This window comes from Macrobrachium nipponense, chromosome 20 (assembly GCF_015104395.2).
Source record: "Macrobrachium nipponense isolate FS-2020 chromosome 20, ASM1510439v2, whole genome shotgun sequence".
Lineage (NCBI taxonomy): Eukaryota > Metazoa > Arthropoda > Malacostraca > Decapoda > Palaemonidae > Macrobrachium > Macrobrachium nipponense.
In genome coordinates this window covers 19,906,374-19,929,552 of record NC_061089.1, presented here as the reverse complement: position 1 = coordinate 19,929,552, position 23,179 = coordinate 19,906,374, and the positions used below count along the sequence as shown (strand labels likewise).

At 47.8% G+C, this 23,179-nt stretch overlaps 1 protein-coding gene across 2 annotated transcripts in view; it reads left to right on the top strand.

Annotated features, from left to right (window-relative positions):
• LOC135222774 (gem-associated protein 5-like) overlaps positions 1-23,179 on the top strand; it is a 291,182-nt gene that overhangs the window by 242,186 nt on the left and 25,817 nt on the right. For both annotated transcript variants that reach the window (XM_064261034.1, XM_064261043.1), the window contains exons 21-23: positions 1,562-1,725; positions 2,323-2,533; positions 10,911-11,225. In XM_064261034.1, the coding sequence (XP_064117104.1) occupies positions 1,562-1,725; positions 2,323-2,533; positions 10,911-11,225 (690 nt within the window). The remainder of the gene's footprint in view (positions 1-1,561; positions 1,726-2,322; positions 2,534-10,910; positions 11,226-23,179) is intronic.

Genomic DNA, 23,179 nt, shown 5'->3' with positions numbered 1-23,179 from the left:
CACGCTAACAAAGTTTCCCACACACACTTTCCCCTTTACGTTACTTTTAACCTGCAGGACAATTGGTTCAACAAAATACCGAACACACAAAACAAAAAAAACACAAACACGTACTCACCTCTGGCTCGATACTTAGGGCTAGGCTGTGTTGTCCGCTGGATAGGCTATAAGCTAGCCGACACACAACCACCGCCGATAACCAAACACAAATCAACCAACTGAGACCCACAACCCCACAACAACTCAACAACCCGACAAATCACTGCAGACGAACACCAACAGCCCATGACAACCACAGCTTACCCCAGCACAACAACCCACCAACACCAACACTGCCCCAACCACCACTCACAGACACCAAAATGCACCACCAACCTCTTCAATCTCACCACAACCAGACAGACACACACACAACAACTTTACAACCCCAAAATCTATCAAATAACACCAAAACAACTAACCACCAAAGGATAACTGCTGCCAAAACCAACTCTGACTTCACCAGATGCCTTACTGCTTATGACTCTCGTAACAGACTCACTGATATACTACAGAGCGCCACAACAGACACGCTTCCGACTGCCATTTAACCACTCCCATTCATTCTTCCACCAATCTCTCTCTCTCTCTCTCTCTCTCTCTCTCTCTCTCTCTCTCTCTCTCTCTCTCTCTCTCTCTCTCTCTCTCAACCTTTGGAGATGTTGTCAAATATAAACTACTATCATTACTCCTCCATAATTCCAATACACCTTTGCACTGAAGGTAAAATAAGAATTATCAGCTTTGAAAAAAACGCCTAAAATTGATTGCTCAAGAACAAGGAGAGAAAAATACTTTCTTTTGTAAAAATTTCTAGTAATACTGCTGTTGTAAATATTTTTATACTTTTCCTTCCAAATTGTAATTGAAATGGTTTTTATTCATATAAAATGCTGACCTTTTTTTGTTGGATCTCAGTGTACAGATTACACAATTAGGTAAGCCTGCTGTTAGAGGGTAAAGCCAAACTTCTGATTATGTTGATTGCACTTTATTATTATTAATAATAAAATATGTATTTTATGCAGCTCTATCAGAGTAGGTCATATCATTAAAATACCCAAAGAGTCAGAATTTATACTAAGTTAACCATGCACTTGGAGTTTTCCTCTTCAACCCTTTTCTTTTCCATTGACCATTTCTGTGAAACATGTAACTAGTAGGGGACTCCATAACTACATGCAAGGGCAGTTTTTACAGAATATAGCAGATGTCATCTATCCTAATTGCTAATAATTTTGGATGTTATAACTGCAGTAATATTTCAGCTTTTGCTAAAGCAGTTTCAACATAAGGAAATATCTGCAGATTTGTCATTTTATCTTGCACTCTCCACAAAAGTGAAAGATAATAATGATAAACCACAAAAGTGAAAGATAATAATGATAAAATTGTGGAATTCTAATAAATGCTTTATAAAATGTGAAATGTTAATTAGCCTTTCATTTTATTTCCTTTTTATACAATAAATCAGTTAATTTCATATACTATAATGGTGAACTGAACAATTTGCATATTTTAGGTTGAAGAAGCCATAGAATTGCTGATGAAGAATAGGTGTTTCCGGGAAGCTATGTCTATTGCCAAATGTCGTAGGGGTTATAGTGAAGAGCTTGTCAAGAAGATTACTCTTGGTTGGGCTGCTTCCACAATATATGAAGGCGCATTTGATTTTGCTGCATCCCTGTAAGTATTCATGCCATATTTTTATTTATAAATTCATTTTCTGGAATAAAGCTTGGAATATTTGTGTATGGGATAAAAACTAGAACAAAATTTACTGTGCATCCAAAAGGCCAAAGGTTACATTTTTCTTAGGCCTATTCTGACCCCAGAAGGAGGTTATTTTTGCTAGACAAATAGTCAAATTCCTCTATTATACCCTGAATAAAGATTGTGAAATAAAGTTTGTATAGCAAACACACTAAATTATATTTAAAAATATACATAGTCACAAAGATTCATTCATGTAATGCTAGACCATTACTAAATCAAACATGCATGTGAGTTACTTTTACAAATGGTAACAGTGTTCAAAATAATTTCAGGTTTTGAATATTAAAATTTCTCTTATCTGTAATAGTTGCATAGTTTGTAAGTATCATTTATTCTATCTCTATTGTTCTGTTTGAGTTGCTGTTTGTGTGTTAGGCTTTACAGTGTAACTACAATACATTGTTGCTCTGTACATTATCTTTGTAAATTCCTTGTAGTGATTCAATATAGGATATGCAAAGTGGAGTAAGTAGTGATATTAAAATCATCACTTTTGAAAATCTTCAGTCAGGTCAGCATTGGCCAGATTGAAGAGGCTGCGGCAACTATGGCTCGACGGAATGATCATGGATCTCTCTTTGTTGCATCTCTTCTGTATCAACATGCTGAAAAGAAAGATCTTACTAAATCCATTGGATTGCTCTCGCTGAAAGAGGCTTGCATCAAGCAAGATCATGATAAGATTGATCGTTACTTGGCATATTTGCCAGAATTAGAGGTAGGGTATTAAATTAATTTTAATGTTAAAGTATTTTAATTTTAGGAAATCATACGTGGAGTATTTTTACTTATTTTTGACAGCTTAACCCTTAAACGCCGAAGCGGTATTTTAAAAATCGTCTCCCGTATGCCGGCGGCGTTCGCGAGTGAGCACCGAAGCGGAATTTTTTTTTTTTTTTTCAAAAATCACAGCACGCTTAGTTTTCAAGATTAAGAGTTCATTTTTGGCTCCTTTTTTTGTCATTGCCTGAAGTTTAGTATGCAATTATCAGAAATAAAAAAAATATTTCATATATAAATATTGGCATATATGACAGAGCGAAAAAAAAAATCATATATAATTGTTTACAAATCGCACTGTGAGCAAAACTGTTAAAACTAACGAGTTAATTATTGTCCTTCTATTGTACACTAAATTGCAATCATTTTGGTATATAACACATTGTAAAACAATAAAAGCAACACAGAGAAAATATTATCACAAAATGATGCATGAATTCGTAATGCGCGGACTTAAAATAAAGCGGTTTTCAAAAATTCACCATAAATCGAAATATTGTGCTAGAGACTTCCCGTTTGTTGAAAAATAAAGGTAATCGATTGAATATTACTAGACTGTAAGTGTTGTAGCTTACAATTGCAGTTTTCGACCTTTTCAGTTGAGTTAAAGTTGACTGAAGGACGAATTTTTTCTATTTATCGTTATTTATATGAAAATATTTCAAAACTGATAAAAGCTACAACCATGGGTTGTTTTTTGTTGTATTGTACATGAAATTGTGCACATTTTCATATATAAAACTTTATGTAACGGCTAATTTAAAATTTATGATTTTTTCGGAAGTTACCGCGCGGACGTAAGGAAAAATGTTTTTTTTCTTCATAAATTCACCATGAATCGAAATATTGTGCTAGAGACTTCCAATGTGTTGCAAAATAAAGGTAAATGATTGAATATTACTAAAATGTAAGAGTTTTAGCTTACAATTGCGTTTTTTTACCATTTCGGTCGAGTCAAATTTCACCGATACGTATACAAACCCTCGGTCCTTAACAATAGGAAGGTACTTAGCGGCAGCTGAACCGGTCATAAGCTTTGAACAAGGGGGTTCTGTAGTTAACTACTTGTCCGGCAGTTGGTGGTCAGCTCAACTACGAGGAGAGGAGTCACTTTGCTTTTGGCCGCGCTAGTGGAGGGACGTGCTGCTTCATGTCTCTGCCCGCTTCTGTCGTATGCTTGGTTTGCTTCACTGCGTGAAGACTTTTTTGCTTTTCCTTTTACTTGTGTGCTATTGCAAGGATAATAGTAAGTGCGTGTGTATTTTTGTATTCATAAGTGCCTTTTTGCTATGGATATGGAACTACAAGAGCCGGAGAGACCCCCTTGCCCCATCAGTCGCAGATTGTGCCCTGGTGTTGGGGGCCGAAAGTGTGGGGCCTTCCGATCATCTGTAGAGGTTGATCCTCATGATTTTTGTGCTCGGTGTAGAGGGCGAGAATGCTCTCGCACCGAGACATGTGACACTTGTATTTTTTGGTCGGAGGAGCAGTGGGAGCGCTATGGGGGGAGGAAGAAGCTGCACAAGCCAGCCAAGGAGTCGTCGGAGGGTTCTTCGGCTACGCCATTGGTCACGGACACGTCTTCCTCTTTTCTCCCTCCATCTCAGCTCCCTCGTATGGCTCCTTCCCCTTCGGGGGAGGTTTCTCACTCTCTCTCCTCTCTCGATCAGTTGAGCGTGGAGGGGGAGGTGAGATACCCCGACATCCAGTTGTATTCGGGGACCTCCGTTCGCTCAGGCTGGGATCTGCCCCCCCCCCCCCACTAAACTTACCCAACTTTTCCTTCCTCAGACTTGCTGGCCACGGGGGATGATCTCAGACGGGCCTGGTACTCGCTGGGGCTGCAAGGGACACCAACGGTCCAGGGGCTGCTGAGTCACCTGGCGAGAGGGGCATGCTGGTAACACATGGGCCGACCACCACGACGGTGTCCACACCGGGCTACGCTGCTCCGCCACACCTGGTATACACTTGCTCAGGTGACTCTCACCAGACCAGCAACTGCTCTCGCGGCGACGCGCTGGCACCCAGGGTTGACACGACGGTCCCAGACCTGCTCGTGGGCTGAGGCGAGGAAGCAGTCCCCTCGGTCGCCTGAACCAGCCTTGGCTGGTCCAAGCGGCGTGACGCGCCATGAGGACAGGCCTCGCTCCCACCGCGACAGCCAACTCTGCAGGTCCCCTGACCGCCGCTCCTGCCGGGACCGGGCGGAGAGGGGGACCAGCAGCAGCTCTTCTGACGCTTGGGACCGTCGCCGCTGTTCTTGGTCCAGCCACTCGACCAGGCCTGCAGCCCCCTCAGCACACCGGTTCTGCCGGTGGGCGCGGGGGGAGCATCAGGTCAGCCTCTCCGATCCCTTCAACTTCCTCGGGCTTCACCGGGAAGAGCGAGGCGATCAGGATTGATCGTGAGGGGCGCGCTCCTCGTGATCCCGCCATGACGCCCTACGAACCTGGCACGGTTCTTGTACCAACCAGATCGTATGCGCAAGTGGCAGGAGGAGACCAGGAGGGGTCTGTCGTAGTTCCTCCTGTGGAAGGAGGAGGGTCTCAAGAGGCATTCTCGTTGGACGGGCTTGACGGGCCGTCTCCACAGGATGCAGTCACTCCTGAGATCCAGAGGTCATTTGCTGAGGTAATTGCGCTGATTCGTCAGCACAACGACCTCGGAGAAGGATCGCCGCTCCTACTTACCGAGCCCAAATCGGTCTTGGAGTCATTCTGGGGACCTAAGAAGGAACCCATGACGACGGTGGGTCTGCTGCGATCAGCCTTGGCTGACAGCATACCAAGCCAAGTGGATGCTCTCGTCTCCGGACAGGGGGGTTCGCTTCGGTACGGTAGGTCTGCCAAGCTCCTTCCTCCACCTCTACCGTGACAGAGGCGCTTCTACGTGCCTTCAGAAGACCCTCTGCCGCCCAAACAGGTTAACCCGGAGTTAGCCAGGCTAACTCTGGGGGTGTCTCTGCCGCAGCTCCTGTCGGAGAACCTTTGGTTCCACAGCAGGAGGCACTTGCCTTGGAATCTACCGCAATGGCAGCATTCCAAGGAGTCTCATGGCTCGACCTGTGGTCCCTCACGGTGTCGAAAACCGCAGCCTCCTTGGGGAACATCACTCCTGAAGGGGACCCGGCTTTTGTGAGACTGTGCCAGTCTGGGGGTAGGGCCATCGCCTACCTGGCCCACCAGATGGCTAACCTGTGGGCCAACTTAGTTCTCCAGCGTAGAGGTGCTGTTCTCACCCGAGTGACCAGGGCGGCTGGGCGTGAGGCGGCTCTGGGTCTTCGCAACGGACCGGTGTGGAGTTCCGCTTTTCTCTTCCCCAGAGAGATAGTGGACGCTGCGGTGGAACAGTGATGCACTGACGACAGTGACCGTCTTGTCCACCAGGCAGTCTCCAAGGTGGCTGGGCAACCTCGGACGACTGGGGCTAAGCCCAAGAGCTTAGCTAGTGCTTCCTCTGCGGCCAAGACGGTCGCCTCGTCAAAGCCGAGAGGAAAGACCGCCTTCGACTTCTGCTGTAAGGAGGGACCGCAACCAACCCTCCTCCCAGTCCTTCTCTCGAGGAGGATCTGGGAAGAAGTAGTCGAAGAGAGGAGGGAGACGCTAGGGATGGCATTCCCCCTCACCTACTGCCGGAAGTTGGGGGGGTGCCTGGCAAGCCATTGGGCAACATGGCAGCGCTACGGTGCGGAGACTTGGATAGTAAACGTCTTTCGGGAGGGGTATCTACTACCCTTCGAGTCTCGGCCACCCCTCACCTCCAACCCGGTCCATCTGCAAACCTACGTTCCTGGCTTGACCAAGGATGTGACGCTTCGGCAGGAAGTAGAAGTCATGCTGAGCAAACGTGCTGTGGAGATCGTACAGGATCAGTCGCCGGGCTTCTACAGCCGACTCTTCTTAGTGGAGAAGTCCTCAGGGGCTGGCGCCCGGTGATAGATCTCTCTCCCTTGAACCGATTCGTTCGCCAGACTCGGTTCACGATGGAAACAGCACGTTCAGTGCTTGATTCCATCAGGGAGGACGACTTCATGCATTTGGTGGATCTGAAGGTGGCGTATTTCCAGATACCCATCCATCAATCCTCCAGGAAGTACCTCCGCTTCATCCTCGACGGGACGGTGTACCAATTCAGGGCACTTTGTTTCGGTCTCTCAACCGCCCCACAGGTGTTCACGTGAGTGTTCACGCTGTTGTCGGCTTGGGCCCACTAGGTAGGGATACGTCTCCTGAGGTATCTCGACGATTGGTTAGTCCTGGCTCGCAGTTGCTGCAGGACAGAGATCAACTCCTCGAATTCTGCCGCGATCTGGGAATTGTAGTGAATTACGAGAAGTCAGATCTCAAGCCCAAGCAGAGGATGAGGTACCTGGGCATGCTGATCGACACGGTAGTAGTGTGAGTCTTCCCTGCAGATTCGCGGATCAGCAGGTTCAGGGAGGCAGCAAGACAGTTCCTGTCTACAGGAGCAACCGGCTCAGCAGTGGCAAGTCGTGATCGGCCACCTGTCGTCTCTCGAGAAGCTAGTCCCTCATGGGCGTCTTCACATGCGGTCTCTTCAGTGGAGACTAAAGGAGTGTTGGTCACAGGCAAGGGACCCTCCCTTCTTCCCTGTGTCCCTCACAGAGGAGGTGAGGCAGGACCTAGCCTGGTGGCTGGACGACGGGATCCTCATAAGAGGAGTGCCTATTCGCACTCTCCCCCCCGGGAGATGCTTCTTTTCTCGGATGCATCGACGGAGGTGATGGGGCGCACACCTGGAGGAGTTGCTGACTGCAGGTGTGTGGGACCATCGTGACAAGCACCTTCACATCAACGTCCTGGAGCTCAAGGCAGCGTTCCTCGCCCTCCAAGAGTTCCGGGACCATCTAGTGGGACACTCGGTGGTGTTGATGAGCGACAACACCACAGTAGTGGCGTACGTCAACAAGCAGGGGGGCCTAGTGTCCCTCCCGCTGCACCAGTTGACGTTGCAGGTGCACGAGTGGGCCGCGGCACACTCGGTAGAGCTGTCGGCCCGCTACATTCCAGGCAAGAGGAATGTGGTAGCCGACAAGCTCAGCCGTCGGGATCAGGTGATGGGAACCAAATGGTCCCTTCATCCAGACGTGGCGGAAAGGCTCTTCAACCTGTGGGGGCGTCCAGTCGTGGATCTGTTCGCCACCCGGCACAACAGAAAACTCCAGGTTTTCTACTTGGTTGTGTTGGACCCATGGTCAGCTGCAGAGGACGAGCTTCAACATCCGTGGGACAACCTCTTCGTCTACGCCTTTCCCCCATTCTGTCTGATTCGCAAAGTGATCAGCAGGGCGCTGATCACTGCGAACCTTCGGATGATCCTGGTGGCGCCCTAACGACCTCAGGCCGTTTGGTATCCGGACCTGCTGGCTCTGCTTGCTGAAGCGCCGAGAAAAATTCCCCCGTCACAACCTCCTGTGCCAGCCACACGTAGAACGGTACCACCGATCCGTCGAGTCCCTGTGTCTTCACGGCTGGCTGTTATCCACCATCTATTGGGAGCGAGAGGCTTTTCTCGCAGCGCAGCAACAGAGATGGCTGGATACCTCAGGCAGTCGTCTGCAGCTGTCTACCAGGGGAAGTGGTTGGTGTTGTGGACGGGGTCTCTCTCCTCTCAGATAGTGGATTTCCTCGTCTTCCTTCGCTGAGAGAAGCTCCTCTCCATCTCTGCAGTTAAGGACTACAGAGCCGCCCTGGCCCTAGTCCTTAAACTGCGAGGTGTGGACATCTCTTCTTTCGAGATCTCCCTCCTGATGAATAGCTTCGAGAGGTCTTGCCCACCCAGGGAACTCAGGCCCCCAGGGTGGGATGTGACTCGTCCTTAGGAGTTTGACTCACAGACCCTTCGAGCCACTCCGAGAGTCGTCAGACAGGGATCTGACCCTCAAGACCCTCTTCTTACTGGCCCTGGCATCGGCGAAGAGAGTAGGGGAACTTCATGGTCTTTCCTTCGATGTCAAGCATTCCAGGGGATGGGGATCCGTGATGCTCGATTTCGTCCCAAATTTCGTAGCGAAGATTCAGAATCCTTCGGTCCCTGACGACCGGCTCGAGTCCTTCACAATCCCCTCCCTGAAGGATTTCACCGATAATGATGCGGATGAGATGCTGCTTTGTCCTGTGAGGGCGCTACGGCGCCATCTAAAGAGAACTCTGCAACTCAGGCCTGAGTGTCGATGCCTCTTCGTTAGCACCGGGGTTACCAAGAAAGAAGTTTCCAAGAACACTCTTTCTCTCTGGCTGCGTGAAGTGAGCAGGAGGGCGTACGAGACAGCTGGCAGTGACGACACCCATACCCTTTGTCCGAGAGCCCATGAAGTCAGAGGTATTGGTCCAACCCTTGCGTTCCGCAAGAACTTCTCCCTGGCGCAGGTTCTGAAGGCAGGGGTTTGGGCCAACCAGACCACCTTCACTTCTTTCTACCTTCGGGATATCACAACCAGGTCCTTGGACACTTTTTCCTTGGGACCCGTGGTGGCTGCTCAACAAGTTGTGTAGTCTACCTAGCACCCGATCGGACAGAACAGCATCGCATCCTTGTCTGACTGCATAAATGGATGAGTGAAAGAGTGTGTGACTGGCGTCTCTTCTCTTTCAGTAGGGATAGGAGTCGTTTATCCACCACTCCCCAACAAGGGGGGAAATGGAAGCCAACAAGAGGCAAACCCATAACTTTACTTTACCTCTTGAAGTAGGAACTATTTCTTGCTTTTTGCTATTTATTAGAGGTACGCTTGCCTCCCTCTCATAAATCTGGTCCAGAAGTCTGACCACTGATCCTGCGGTGCACACCCTGATCAGCTGGACAGAGGCTAGGATCCCCATCTTTGCTCTTACGACCAGGGAGGGAATCCAATGTAGGATGAACACCAGTCTGTTCATAAGACTCTGATTACACCCAACAAAATGTGAGTCTTCCTATAGTTAAAGGACCAAGGGTTTGTATACGTATCGGAACAAATAACAATTTGTCGGAAATTGTATTTTTCCTAACTATACAAACCTGAGGTCCTTTAACAATAGGAGGGTACTTAGCAGCAGCTGAACTGGTCGTAAGCTTCGAACAAGGGGTTCGGTAGTTAACTACTTGTCCAGCAGTTGGCGGTCAGCTCGACTGCGAGGAGAGGAGCCACTTTGCTTTAGGCCCAGGAAACGCAGAGTGAGGGGTGGCATGAGGTGGGACTATATGTAAAGGACCTCAGGTTTGTATAGTTAGGAAAAATACAATTTCCGACAAATTGTTATATTTTGGCACTTATCGTTATTTATATGAAAATATTTCAAAACTGATAAAAGCTACAACCATGGGTTGTTTTTCGTTGTATTCTACTTGAAATTGCGCACATTTCCATATATAAAACTTTATATAACGGCTAATTTAAAATGGTGCAAACATTACGACAATCGAATGAAAAAATTTATGATTTTTTCAGAAGAGTTACCGCGTGGACGTAAGGAAAAAGTTTTTTTTTCATAAATTCACCATAAATCAAAATATTGTGCTAGAGACTTCCAATTTATTGCAAAATGAAGGGAAATGATTGAATATTACTAGAATATGAGTTTTAGCTTACAATTGCATTTTTCACCCATTTTGGTAGAGTTAAAGTTGACCAAAGGTTGAAATTTTGGGCACTTATTGTTACTTATATGAAAATATTTCAAAACTGATGAAACCTACAACCATGAGTTTTTGTTTGTTGTATTCTACATAAAATTACGCACATTTTCATATATAAAACTTTATGTAATGGCTAATATTAAATGGTTCAAAAATTATGTCAAAGTGACGAAATAATTTCTGAGATGTGTTGCTGATGGTTTTTAGTGCAAGAAGAAAGAAATTCACGCTTGCGCGCCTGGATAACGATTGTAAACAAAACAACGCCTTGATCCGTGAGCTCCCAGCATCCCCCAAGGCGTGTGATTCAAAAGTTTTTGCCTGGTAGGCCTATAACTATTTTTCCGTGAATTTTTAAAAACTTTTTTTTGTCGACGTACCATATGTCCAATCGGCACCCGATAGACAATTTTCGTTGACGTTTAATACGTCCAATCGGCGTTAAAGGGTTAAGGAGTAATACCTGCCGTGAGTTTTGTAGTGCTCAGTCTATATGGTAACTCAAGGATTTTAGTATGGCTTTCATTCAGTCTCTAGCTGCATTGCTCCCTATCCGTGGTTAAAATAGCAAGAGTAAATACAATGTTATTGAATCAGACTTGGGTGATTTAATCCTCAATTGAATTAAAAAATTGTACAAATTCATTAATGTATCCCATTTTCTTATCTTTCAGTGGTTCCGCATTATATCTTGCTGCCATCAGAATCTGGTAAAGCTTGTACAAGAAGTCACAAGTGATGAACAGTCTCCAACTTACTGTATTGTAAAGTCACAAGTGGTTAATAAGGGGAACACAGAAACTGAAGAGGAGTCAGTTATTGTTTCTGATGTAGAGGAAAGTATGAGTCCAATTGAAAAGTACCCTTTTCTTCAGCATTTGACTGAGGAATTGATAAACTATGGGTTCAAGGATGAGAGTTATCCACATCTTTATGAAACTATTACAAGTAGTCTTGCTGCACATCAGACACCCACATCTGTTAAACAGGTAAGACAACTAAAGGGGGCAAAAATAATTACCAAAATCATTGTAATCTGTGCATAGAAATAAAAATACATTTTTGATTTTCCTGTGAGCTGATATTTGGGGTATAATAGTATTTATTACTTTCATTTGTTTTGTGTGATCAAAATATGATAGTTCTAGGAACCACTGTAACAGAAAAAAGATATGCTTTAGCATTTAATTTTTTTTTTTTCGGGGTTTTAACTTCAGACTCGAGACAGTCTCTTCTAAGAAAGCAAAGAAAGAATGACTTTTTACCATAAATTTGTGGAAAACGCTGATATTGTTATAGGTGTAGATACTCATAACTTTAGAGAAGCTGTAATGCCACTTCAGGTTGTCTTGTTTCCCGTTTTTCTTTTACAGGTGCTTTTTGTTTATATATAAGTTTTTGTTTCTGTAACTATTGTAAAATTTTGTAAGATACAGGAGAAGACCGGCAAAGTAGAACAGAACACAACATAGTGAGCAATTTTTTATACATGGCACAGGTGCACAAGAAAAGGACAATGTAAATAATTATAGTTAGAAACTGAGGAATATGGCTTAGGACCAGGCTGTGTTGTAGGCTTTAGTGAGCTTACCTTTACTACCCCATAAAATCATAACATAACAGTTATGGTTTTTTAAATAGCATCTGTATTCAAGTGCAGTTTTCTCATCTTGGATCTGTGTTCTCATGTGGACATTGTGTTCTGTAGAAGGTTACTTGGTGAATTCTACTTTGGCTTGTATCTTTTTTGTGTGTTAACATTAACAGGAATGAATATTGTTTAAAATACTTTCTTTTTCTCAGCAAAGCAACAAGAGTCCAGTACTAACACACATTTACAGTGGTACCTGGAGATACAAAATTAATCCGTTCTGAGACGCCTTTCGTATCATGAGGTTTTCGTATCTTGGACCACATTTTACATATAAAATGGCTAATCCGTTCCAAGCCCTCCAAAAACCCCCCAGTAAATTTCATAATAAAGCTAAATTGACCTATGAACAATGAAATACTACAACAATTTGGACCATTCAATACCTAAATTAATAACGTACTGCTAATTACCTGTAAATAAAGTGTATTAGTGTACATGGTATACAAGAAATACTGTACGTATGTAGTAAAATGTGGAAGCTTACCTTTCGAGTGAGGCTATCTCCGAAAGTGGTGACAGAGGAGGACAAACGGCAGATACATACGTACACTTAACTTCACGAAACACATAAAAAATTGTAAGGAAAACTAAACTAAAATTTATGAAACAATAGGAAGTAGCTAGCGGCAGCTGGAACGGTCATAAGCTTCGAACAAGGGAGAACGGTAGTTAACTGCTTGTCCGACATTGCGCGCGCCGCACGCCTGGGAGGTGAAGAATCACTTTTGCTTTCGGCCGTGGTGTGTGAGGACGTTGTTCGCCATTGCTCTCTGCCCGCTTCATCGTCGTATGCTTTGTTTATATTGTGTTTTCCACTACTGGTTTGTTTGGTTTGAAAATGAAATTGTAAGTACTCTGTTTTCATTTTTATTAATTAAATAAATTATGTGTTTTCATTTTCATTAATTAAATAAATTATGGGTCAAGAAATGGAGCTATCGCCGTAGATGCGGGGGTTTCCGCTCTTTAACTGAAGTTTATCCTCATGAATAATGTTCTCGGTGCCGAGGGCGGGAGCGTGCTCGTGCCGAGTCGTTTATTTCTGGGTGAAATTGTGAAAGTGAAACTTGTAAGTACAGTACTCTTTTTCATTTATATTTTGCCCTGTGCGCTCGGGGCTGAGGGCGCGAATGCTCGCGGCACGAACCCTTTAATTTGTATGAAAGTGAACGCAAGAGCAGTATTCTTTTTCATTTTCATATATTATTTGATTATGGATCAAGTTTTCCGCTCTTATCCGGGAATTGATCCTTCCCCTTTTATGTTGTGTGAAAGTGAATCGCAAGTGCAGTATTCTGTTTCACTTTTATATATTTCATTGCATCAATATTCATTACGGATTAGTTCCCGCTCATACCGGGAATTAATCTTTATACTTTGCACTCGGTGCCGAGGGCACGTTTGCTCTCACGCCGTAACGTTATTAGAGTAGGTGCAGTGGATGCTGTGCGGGGGCAGGGGAAGCGAAGGCCTGCCAAGAACTCGTCGGAAAGCTCTCCCGCGACTGCCCTTGGTAACCAATTCTTCGTCTTCTTTCCTGCCCCCCCCCCCCCCCCCACCCCCCCCCCCCCCCACCCCCCCACCCCCCCACCCCACACCCCACTCCACCCCACCCCACCCCACCCCACTCCAATCCACTCCACTCAGCTCCCCCGAATGGCCTTCCCCTTCGGCGGGGAGGAGTATCCAGGTCCTTCTCCTCACCCGACGTACTATTGTATTCGGGGTCTCCCGTTCGTTCGGGGTGGGGCTCCCCCCCCCCACTAATCACCCTTTTGTTGCTTCCGCAGAGCTAGTGACCTTGGACAGGTGTGGGCGTCCTTGGGTCTGCAGGGCGTGCCTAGTGTCCAGGGGTTGATTCAGTGTCTGGCGGGGTCGGGGGCGGTCACCCATGGAGCGGTGACCACCACATCAACAACAATCTCTACCCCAGGGTACGCCGCCCCTCCTCACCTTGTGTATACCCCGCATGTGATGACGGTGACGCCGACAGCCGCCGTGCAAGGGCCGATCGCTGCCGTACCAAGGAGGTGTGTGCTGCCTCCACCTGGGTTCTTTGTGCTGCTGACCCCAGACTTCCGCTGCCCCAAAAGCTCTCCCCTGGACCTGCCACCGTTACCCAGGATGTTGATGGCTGAAGCTAAGCCTCCTGGGTTACCTGACTTGCCTGCCGTTACCGCTGTTCCTTCTGCTGGCCCAGCTGCTCCCGCTCCTGCCCACGTCGTTCCTGTCCACGGTGCTGCTGCCCCAGACTCAGGTCCTTCCGGACAGGTGCAGCCGGGCCTTGTTGCTTCGGCAATTGCCCCGGCTCCGTCCTGGATGGAGGATCTGACGTCTGTCCTGCGTGAGCTGACGAAGAAGAAGAAGAAGAAGAGGAAGGTGTCGTCGTCGTCTTCTTCGTCGTCTGCTGTCACCTCTTCCCCTTCGACTTCTAAGGCTACCAAGCCGAAGAAGAAGAAGGCTGCCTCCTCCCCCCCTAAGAAGGCTCCTTCGGGAACTTCTAAGGGCCCGTCCCACTCCGATGGGACGGGGGTCCTTCTGCTGGTCCTGCTGCTCATTCGGGAACAGGGCCTGTCTCCTCTTCCGCAAGGAAGAAGAAGACGGGGACCAGAGGGGTACCGGCTACCACCGGTACTTCCTCGCCTGGTGTTAGCGGCGCTGCCTCTACGCCAGGTTCCGGCTCGGTCTCTCGTTCGAGAGAGATTCCGAGTGTACGGTCTCCCGCAGGAGACCGTGCAGCCAAAGTTCTGGCACCAGAGTTCGCTCGGCACCAAGACCGCGGCACGGAGCAGAAGGCTGGTGAGAGCTGCTCAGGTGACTCTCACCAGGCCAGCGGCTGCTCTCGCAGCGACCAGCTGGTAACCTGGGTTTCCCCCTAAGAAGGCTCCTTCGGGAACTTCTAAGGGCCCGTCCCACGGGAGTGGGACGGGGGGGTTCTTCTGCCGGTCCTCCTGCTCTTTTGGGAACAGGGCCCGTCTCTCCTTCCACAAGGAAGAAGAAGGCAGGGACCAAAGAGGTACCGGATGACACTGGTACTTTCTTGCATGGGGTTAGCGGCGCTGCCGCTACGCCAGGTTCCGGCTCAGTCTCTCGTTCGCGAGAGGTTCCGAGTGTACGATCTCTCGCGGGAGACCGTACAGCCAAAGTTTTGGCGCCAGAGTTCGCTCGGCACCAGGACCGCGGCACGGAGCAGAAGCTGGTGAGAGCCGCTCAGGTGACTCTCGCCAGGCCAGCGGCCGCTCTCGCAGCGACCAGCTGGTAACCCGGATAGACATGACTGTCCCTGACCAGCCACGGGCTGAGGCTGGGAAGAGGTCCCCCCTCCAGATCGTTGGCGCCAGCCTCGGCTGGTACCAGCGGTATGACGCGCCGCGAGGACACGCACTGGTCTCACCGCGACATTGGTCTCTGCAGGTCTCCTGACCGCCACTCCCACAGGGACCGGGCGGATAGGGGGACCAGCGGCAGCTCCTCTGCACACGAGATCGGGGCCGCTGTTCTCGGTCCAGCCGTTTTTCCCAGGGAAACGGCTCGACTAGGCCTGCAAGTTGGCGATCGCCTGCAGCCCTCCAAGCCCGCTGGTTCTGCCAGCGAGCGAAAGAGGAGCATCATGTCTTCCTCTCCCGTGCCTGCAACTTCCTTGGTTTGCACCGGGAAGAGCGAGGCACAGCGGGGTGATCATCACGACTCCGTAAGTACCAGGTACGATCTTTGGACCGACCAGGACGTACCCGCAAGTGGCAGGAGGAATCCGAGAGGGGTCTATCGCAGTTCCCCCTCCTTAAGGGGGAGGTTCTCGGAATATGCTCTTGTTCGAGGGGCTTGACGGTCCTACTCTGCAAGATGCTGTGACTTCCGAGATCCAGAGGAACTGTACTGAGGTTATTGCGCTGATTCGCCAGCACAACGACCTCGGGGAAACATTGCCGCTCCCACCAGCAGAGCCCGCGTCATGGCTCAAATCGTTCTGGAGCCCGAAGAAGGGAACCCAGACTGACGGTGGGCTTGCCGCGATCGGAGCTTCTCAACTCGGTTCTGGACCAAGTAGAGCCTCTCGTCTCCGGACAAGATGGCTCGCTCAGGTCTAGCCGGTCGAACAAGCTAATTCCACCTCCTTTACTGCGACAGTGGCGTTTCTACAGAGTATTGCAGCAGCAGAAGCAGCAGCAGCCCCCCCCCCCCAAAAAAAAAAAAACCCTATTGAGCCTTTTATTGATCCTATCTCTAACCTTAATGATTTTGATTCTCCCTCTGTGTCGAATCATTCACAAGCTTTACTTTCAGAATTGGCCTCTGAAATCGCCAATCTGAAGGCTACTATCTCTAAGATGAGGTCCAAAATGGCAGCCTTACAAGGTAAGGATAGTGAGAGTGAAGTGTTAAGTGAAGTGAGTGCTCCCAGTGTTGTGGAGGGGGCGTTTGATCGTCTCTGCGACGCTCCCAGGCCTAGACCGCTTCCAAGCTCCCATGCCCAGAGGAGAAGGAAAGTCGAAAGCCTTAAGGAGGTCGTGGAGAATCCCCAACGGTCAGACGTCCCTTCAGCAGGCTCTGTTTTGCTTCAGACTGCTCAGGACCGCTTTAGAAAAAGCGTCCTGCGAGAGTGTTTCTCTTCCTCTCCCTCTCCTTCACCTAAACGAGGGTGGAAGGATTCTGACCTTTCCAGGCCCCTGAAAAGGCATTGGAGAGAAACTTATTTGAATTCGAGCCCGGAGCACTTCTCGGATGAAGCTCCCTCTTCAATCAAAAAGGCTAAGGTTGCGTCAACATCTCCCTACATGGACATAGCGGACCGCTCGCCTTCGAACTCTCCTTCTCCTCCCATTCAAGAAGACGTGGGAGAAGCTTCAAGGAAAATTCTTCTAGCTGTCCAAGAGCAGCTAACCTCATTGGTTGGGGTTTTGGCTAGAGATCCTCCTCGTAAGAAGGACGTTTCTCTTTCTATCAAGAAGTCTCGTCCTCTCTCCCCTGCCAGACGCGAGGCGTCTTCCAGGCATGAAGCTTCTTCTTCCAAACAAGTAGAAGAGGACATTCTTTCTAGATCAAGAGCGAGAGAGGCATATACCAGGCGCGAGGCGCAAGACAGGACGCCAGCCAAACGTGAGGCGTCTTCCAGACGCGAGGCGTCATACAGAGGCGTGGAATCAGCCAGGCGCGAGACTCCAGCCAGGACTCCTTCCGGACGTGAAGCGTCATCGAAATGCGAGGTGCCAGCCAAGTTTTTGGAGCCAGCCAGGACGCCAGTTGAATGCGAGACGTCTTTTCAGGCGCGAGAACGTCTTCCAGACGTGAGGAGCCAGCCAGGACGCTAGGCGGAAGCGAGGCTTCATCCAAGCGCCGCGGCGTCATCCAATAATTTGATGGAGCCACCTAAGCGCGTGGCGCCAGCCAAGCGGGAAGCTTCTTACAAGGCTCAAACTTTTGTGAAGAGGAGAGATTATCACTCCCTTAGTCCCTCTCCTATCAGGAGTTTGTCTCCCCCAGAGAAAAGATGTCCTGATTTTTCTATGGATTCTCCTTTAGACCCCGAGTTAGATGAGAACTTAGAAGACGAGACTCGTAGAAGGGAAGGACTGTCAAGCTACAAAGTCTTGACAGCCCTTCTTCTTGAAGAATATGGAGACGCATTAACCCCTGCCGCTCCTCCTTCTCCGCGCTCTCTGTTTTCGAGCGTAAAGGCAAAGAAGTCTTCGTCTTTTCTTAGAATGAGACCCACCATATCTATGAAGAGGGCTCTTCAGTCTTTGAATTCTGGGATGGATTCGAAGAAGGAGCTGGTCAGGACGGTCTTCTGCATGCCCCCAGCGAGTCTCGCTGGCAGAAGGGCCATTTGATATCAGACGGGAGAGAATATGGGCCCTTCTCTCCCGTCTTCGGCTGAAGCAGACTTTTCAACGTTAGTCGATGCGTCGAGAAGACAAGGTTTGAACTCTGCCCGTGTGACTTGGGGCATTTCAGAACTGGATCATCTCCTCAAGGGACTCTTCCATGTATTGGAAGTATTCAATTTCTTAGATTGGTCCCTTGGGGTGATGTCCAAAAAGGCGCATGACGCAGAAGGACTCGACCCAGAAGTACTCCTTTGTATACTGTCGTGATCGACAAGGCAGTACAAGATGGCTCTTTAGAAATCTCCTCTTTATTTGGAGCTGGACTTCTTAAGAAGAGGACAGTCTTCAGTGCTTTTTTGACCAAAGCGGTCTCCCACTCTCAGAGAGCAGCACTTTTGTACTCTCCCTTATCGGACTTTTTGTTTCCTTCTCAGTTAGTGAAAGACATTTCCCGGTCATTAACTGAGAAGGCGACTCAAGACCTTCTTACTCAGTCATCAAGGAAGAAGAGACCTGCGGCTGCGGTTGAAAAGAAAGGACCGAGTATTTCTGTTCAGCCCTTTCGAGGAGGCCCTCCCTCCAGAGCACCCTCAAGAAGGAAGGCTCCTGAGAGGAGAGGTAAGTCTGCCTTCCGTCCCTTTAAAAAGGGTAAATGATGCTACACTCCTCCAAACACCAATAGGTGCCAGGCTCTTAGAATTTGCGGAGGCCTGGGCATGTATAGGCACGGACGCCTCTTCTCTGTCTATGATAAGGAAGGGATACCTTATACCTTTCCACGACAGTCCTCCCCTAACGTCAACTCCGTGGGAACTGTCAGCCTGATACAGGGACCCTGTACTGAGGGATACTCTTCGACTGATGGTGGATCAGATGTGGGACAAGAGAGTGATAGAACTAGTGCTGGATCAAAACTCCCCGGGGTTTTACAATCGCCTTTTTCTGGTTGCAAAGGCCTCGGGGGGCTGGAGACCAGTACTAGATGTCAGCGCTCTGAACAAATTTGTTCAGAAGGAGAAGTTCTCCATGGAGACTTCGGCCTCAGTCCTTTCAGCTTTACGCCAAGGAGATTGGATGGTGTCTCTGGATCTCCAGGACGCCTATTTTCACATACCGATTCATCCTTCGTCGAAGAAGTACCTCCGTTTCATGGCGGAGGGAAGGATCTTTCAGTTCAGGGCCTTGTGTTTCGGCCTGTCCACAGCTCCTCAGGTCTTCACAAGCCTGATGAAGAATGTGGCGAGGTTTCTTCACCTAAAAGGGGTGAATATCTCTCTGTATCTGGACGACTGGCTCATCAGGGCCAGATCAGAGAGACAGTGTTTGGAGGACCTTATTCTGACCATGAACTTGAACTTGATCAAGTCATTGGGATTACTCGTGAACCTCGAGAAGTCGCAGCTGACCCCTAGACAGAACTTAGTCTATCTGGGGATTCAGATGGATTCTCGGGGTTTTCGAGTATTTCCTTCGCAAGAGAGACTTGCGAGAGGCTTGGAGAAAGTCTCTCTCTTCTTAAGGAAAGAACGGACGTCGGCGAGGGAATGGTTAAGCCTTCTAGGAACCCTTTCCTCGCTCGAACAGTTCTTTCCTCTAGGAAGACTGCATTTACGTCCACTTCAATTCTTCCTCAAGAGGTCTTGGAGTTGGAAGACAGGAAATCTATCGGACGCCTTTCCTATTCTAGTGGAGATGAAGCCTCACTTGGAATGGTGGTTGCCCCCATTGAAGGAGAACAAGGGAATCTCCCTGAAGGTTCAGAACCCAAACCTAGTTATACTCCGACGCATCGGAGAAGGGTTGGGGACCAACTTTAGGCTCGAGAGAGGTGTCAGGCATCTGGGAAGCAGCACAGGTGTCCTGGCACATAAACTGCAAGGAGCTCTTTGCCGTACATCTGGCTCTAAAGAGCCTAGAACCGTTGGTATTGAACAAAGTTGTTCAAGTGAATATAGACAACACCACAGCGTTGGCCTACATTTGGAAACAAGGAGGGACTCACTCCTTGTTCCTTTACGAACTGGCAAGAGAACTACTGCTTTGGACTTCCCAGAGAAATATCTCCCTGCTTACGAGATTTATTCAGGGAGAAAGGAACGTAAGGGCAGACAGGCTCAGCAGGAGGAACCAGGTCCTTCACACAGAGTGGACCCTCCACTCAGAAGTGTGTCAGAGTCTCTGGTCTCTTTGGGGGACTCCTCATGTGGATCTCTTTGCCACATTCCTTTCCAAAAGACTAGAGGTATTTTGTTCGGTGGTAGAAGATCCCAGAGCTCTGATGGTCGACGCCTTCCTACTAGACTGGTCTCACGTAGACGTCTACGCTTTTCCACCGTTCAAGATCCTGGGACTAGTTCTAAAGAAATTTGTGGCTTCAGAAGGAACACGGATAACCCTGATAGTCCCCTTTTGGCCAGCACAAGACTGGTTCACAGAGGTTGTGGAGTGGACAGTAGATTTTCCCAGATCTCTCCCAAGAAGGACGGATCTTCTCAAACAACCACACTTCCAGAGGTATCATCAAAACCTTCCCGCTCTCACTCTGACTGCCTTTCGACTATCGAAAGACTTGTCAGAGCGAGACGGTTTTCTCGCAAAGTTGCAAGCGCGATTGCGAGAGCCCGAAGAGCTTCCACTAGACGAGTATATCAGTCTAAGTGGGAAGTTTTTAGAAGGTGGTGCAAGTCTAAGAAGTTGTCCTCCTCCACTACCTCTGTGACGGAAATCGCTGATTTCTTACTATTCTTGAGGGAAGATTCGCATCTATCTGTACCCACAATAAAGGGTTACAGAAGTATGCTTTCTGCAGTCTTCAGGAATAGAGTACTAGATCTAACAGAGAATAAGGATCTCCACGATCTCATAAGATCCTTTGAAACTACGAAGTCTTCGGGGCCAGCTCCTCCTAGCTGGAACCTTGATGTAGTTTTAAAATTCCTATCATCTGAAAAGTTCGAACCTCCTCATCTGGCGTCTTTTCGAGACCTGACTAAAAAATGTTTGTTCCTATTAGCTTTAGCCACAGCAAAAAGAGTTAGTGAACTGCATGCTCTAGAGGATAAAATAGGATTTAAGGGGGACTCAGCCATTTGCTCGTGTAAAGCTTTGTTTCTAGCTAAAAACGAGAATCCCTCGAATCACTGGCCTAAGACCTTCGAGGTTAAAGGTTTATCGAGTCTCGTAGGGAGAGAGGCAGAAAGATCTCTTTGTCCTGTAAGAGCTCTGAAATTCTGTCTTCAGAGAAAACACCAGATGGGGGGCTCTACACAAGGTCTTTGGTGCGCGGTAAAAGACCCCACAAGACTTATGTCTAAGAATGCTCTAGCGTTCTTTGTGAGAAGCGTCATTACAGATGCGCATAAGATCTGTCCTGACGACGTTTTTCGACTTCTAAGAGTGAAAGCTCATGAAGTAAGAGCAGTAGCGACATCTCTCTCGTTTCATAAAAATATGTCGCTAAAGAACATCTTGGAAGCGACATTTTGGAGATGCAACTCAGTATTTGCATCTCACTACTTGAGAAATGTTCGTGTGACCTATGAGAATTGTTTTTCTATAGGTCCTTTCGTGTCAGCGGATATGATCCTGTGTATAGGAGCTAACACCAATCCTTAAAATTTTACATACCGTCTATTAGATATGTTCTAGACTTTCTGCTGACAAAGTGCAGACGTCGCACTGGCGGCCAGTCACTATTGTTCAGTAAGGAACTCTTGTGATATCTTATTAGATGAGGATCATTTTTTTTTTTTTTAAATTATGTGTGTGCGTAATGTGTTTTTGAGTTATGGTTGTTGTGAAGAGTTTGGGGATAACTCGGAACAATTTTTAATACTAACACGGTGGTTAGGATCAGGTGGTCGGGATTGGTTGTGTGCTCCTTCATAAGGTGTATTGTCATATAAGTGGATCAGCACCCATTGACAAAGTCCTTTCAGGCTCTGCCGAGTAAGCGGATAAGACCCCATCGGCAGACCCACAAGAACTCTTGGCCATAGATCATATATCGCGCTAAAGTTTCTTGAGGTGATGCAGACTCCTGGGCAGCAGCCACGAAGTCTACCACCTATCAGGTAGGAACCAAGGTTTATTTATACCTACAACATATGTTGTTTACCTGTCTATTCCATAAGTAGCTGTCTCTTACCCTCCACCAAAGGGTGCCAATCAGCTATGTATATATCTGACAGGTAAGTTGATTGTATGAAAATGATATTGTTATGATACAATAAAGTTTCATACATACTTACCTGGCAGATATATACATAGCTAAGACTCCGTCGTCCCCGACAGAAATTCAAATTTCGCGCCACTCGCTACAGGTAGGTCAGGTGATCTACCGGCCTGCCCTGGGTGGCAGGACTAGGAACCATTCCCGTTTTCTATCATATTTTCTCTCTTCCATCTGTCTCCTGCGGGGAGGCTGGGTGGGCCATTAATCGTATATATCTGCCAGGTAAGTATGTATGAAACTTTATTGTATCATAACAATATCATTTTTCCAGACTCTGAGAGGACATCACCGCAAGGTGATGGCTTCTCCTTCTCTTCTCCAGCTGCTAGTTCCGCTGGGAAGGCGAGCGAGTATCCAGTTCCTTACCCATTCCCTCTCTCCTTACGGCTACGAGGGAAAGGGGAGGGACCCTACAGAGACTTCTCTGTAGGATCCCACGCTGGGGACTGCGCTACCAGGGGGACCTTCGGGTCCTACCTGACGTAAGCCCCCAGTCGTTGAGGACGGATCCTTCCCCATCCCCGATTTCTACGGGAATCAAGAGGACCACCAACTGATAATCGTTTAACGAATTCAGCGGGGGTTTTTGCCGAGTACTTAGAATTCTGCAGAATTTCTAGCACTCAAGTGTTCGAAGTTTTTACGATCTCCAAACACGTAGGCGAAACCACGGTCCAAAGTGAGCTAGACGAGAATTCCCGATAATTGTTACTTCGATAATCGGGAACCTCGCCGAATGCTTGAATTCCTGGAATTTCTAGCGTTTGGAAGAAGACTGCCGCTGAAGGAAGATATCTCACAGTATCAATCCTGGAATAGAGAAGAACGCACGGGAACATCCAGTTTGGCTTGAACTATCGCCTTCGGTATTCTGTTCACCATTGAAGCTTTCCTTCGGGGAAGACTTCTCCTTCACTCTCTTGATTAGAGATCGAAGGCGGTCAATCTCCAATCCTTATTCTCATTTCTCGAAGGGAAAAGAATTTAGGATGGAGGTCATTGTACAGAATCCTACAAATATACTACGTATATTACCCTCGCAACATGATTCTGTTAAGCAGTGGATTGGTCCGGGGTGTAGGCACATACAGTAGTTAACTCTACGGATTGTGACCAAGACGATTAATTATTTAAACTGCAACTCAGGGCTGCCTGCAACCTCCCAGGAGTTACCAGTTTCGCTTTTAGTTAATTATGGTATTGTTACGACAACACCAACTCGGCTTT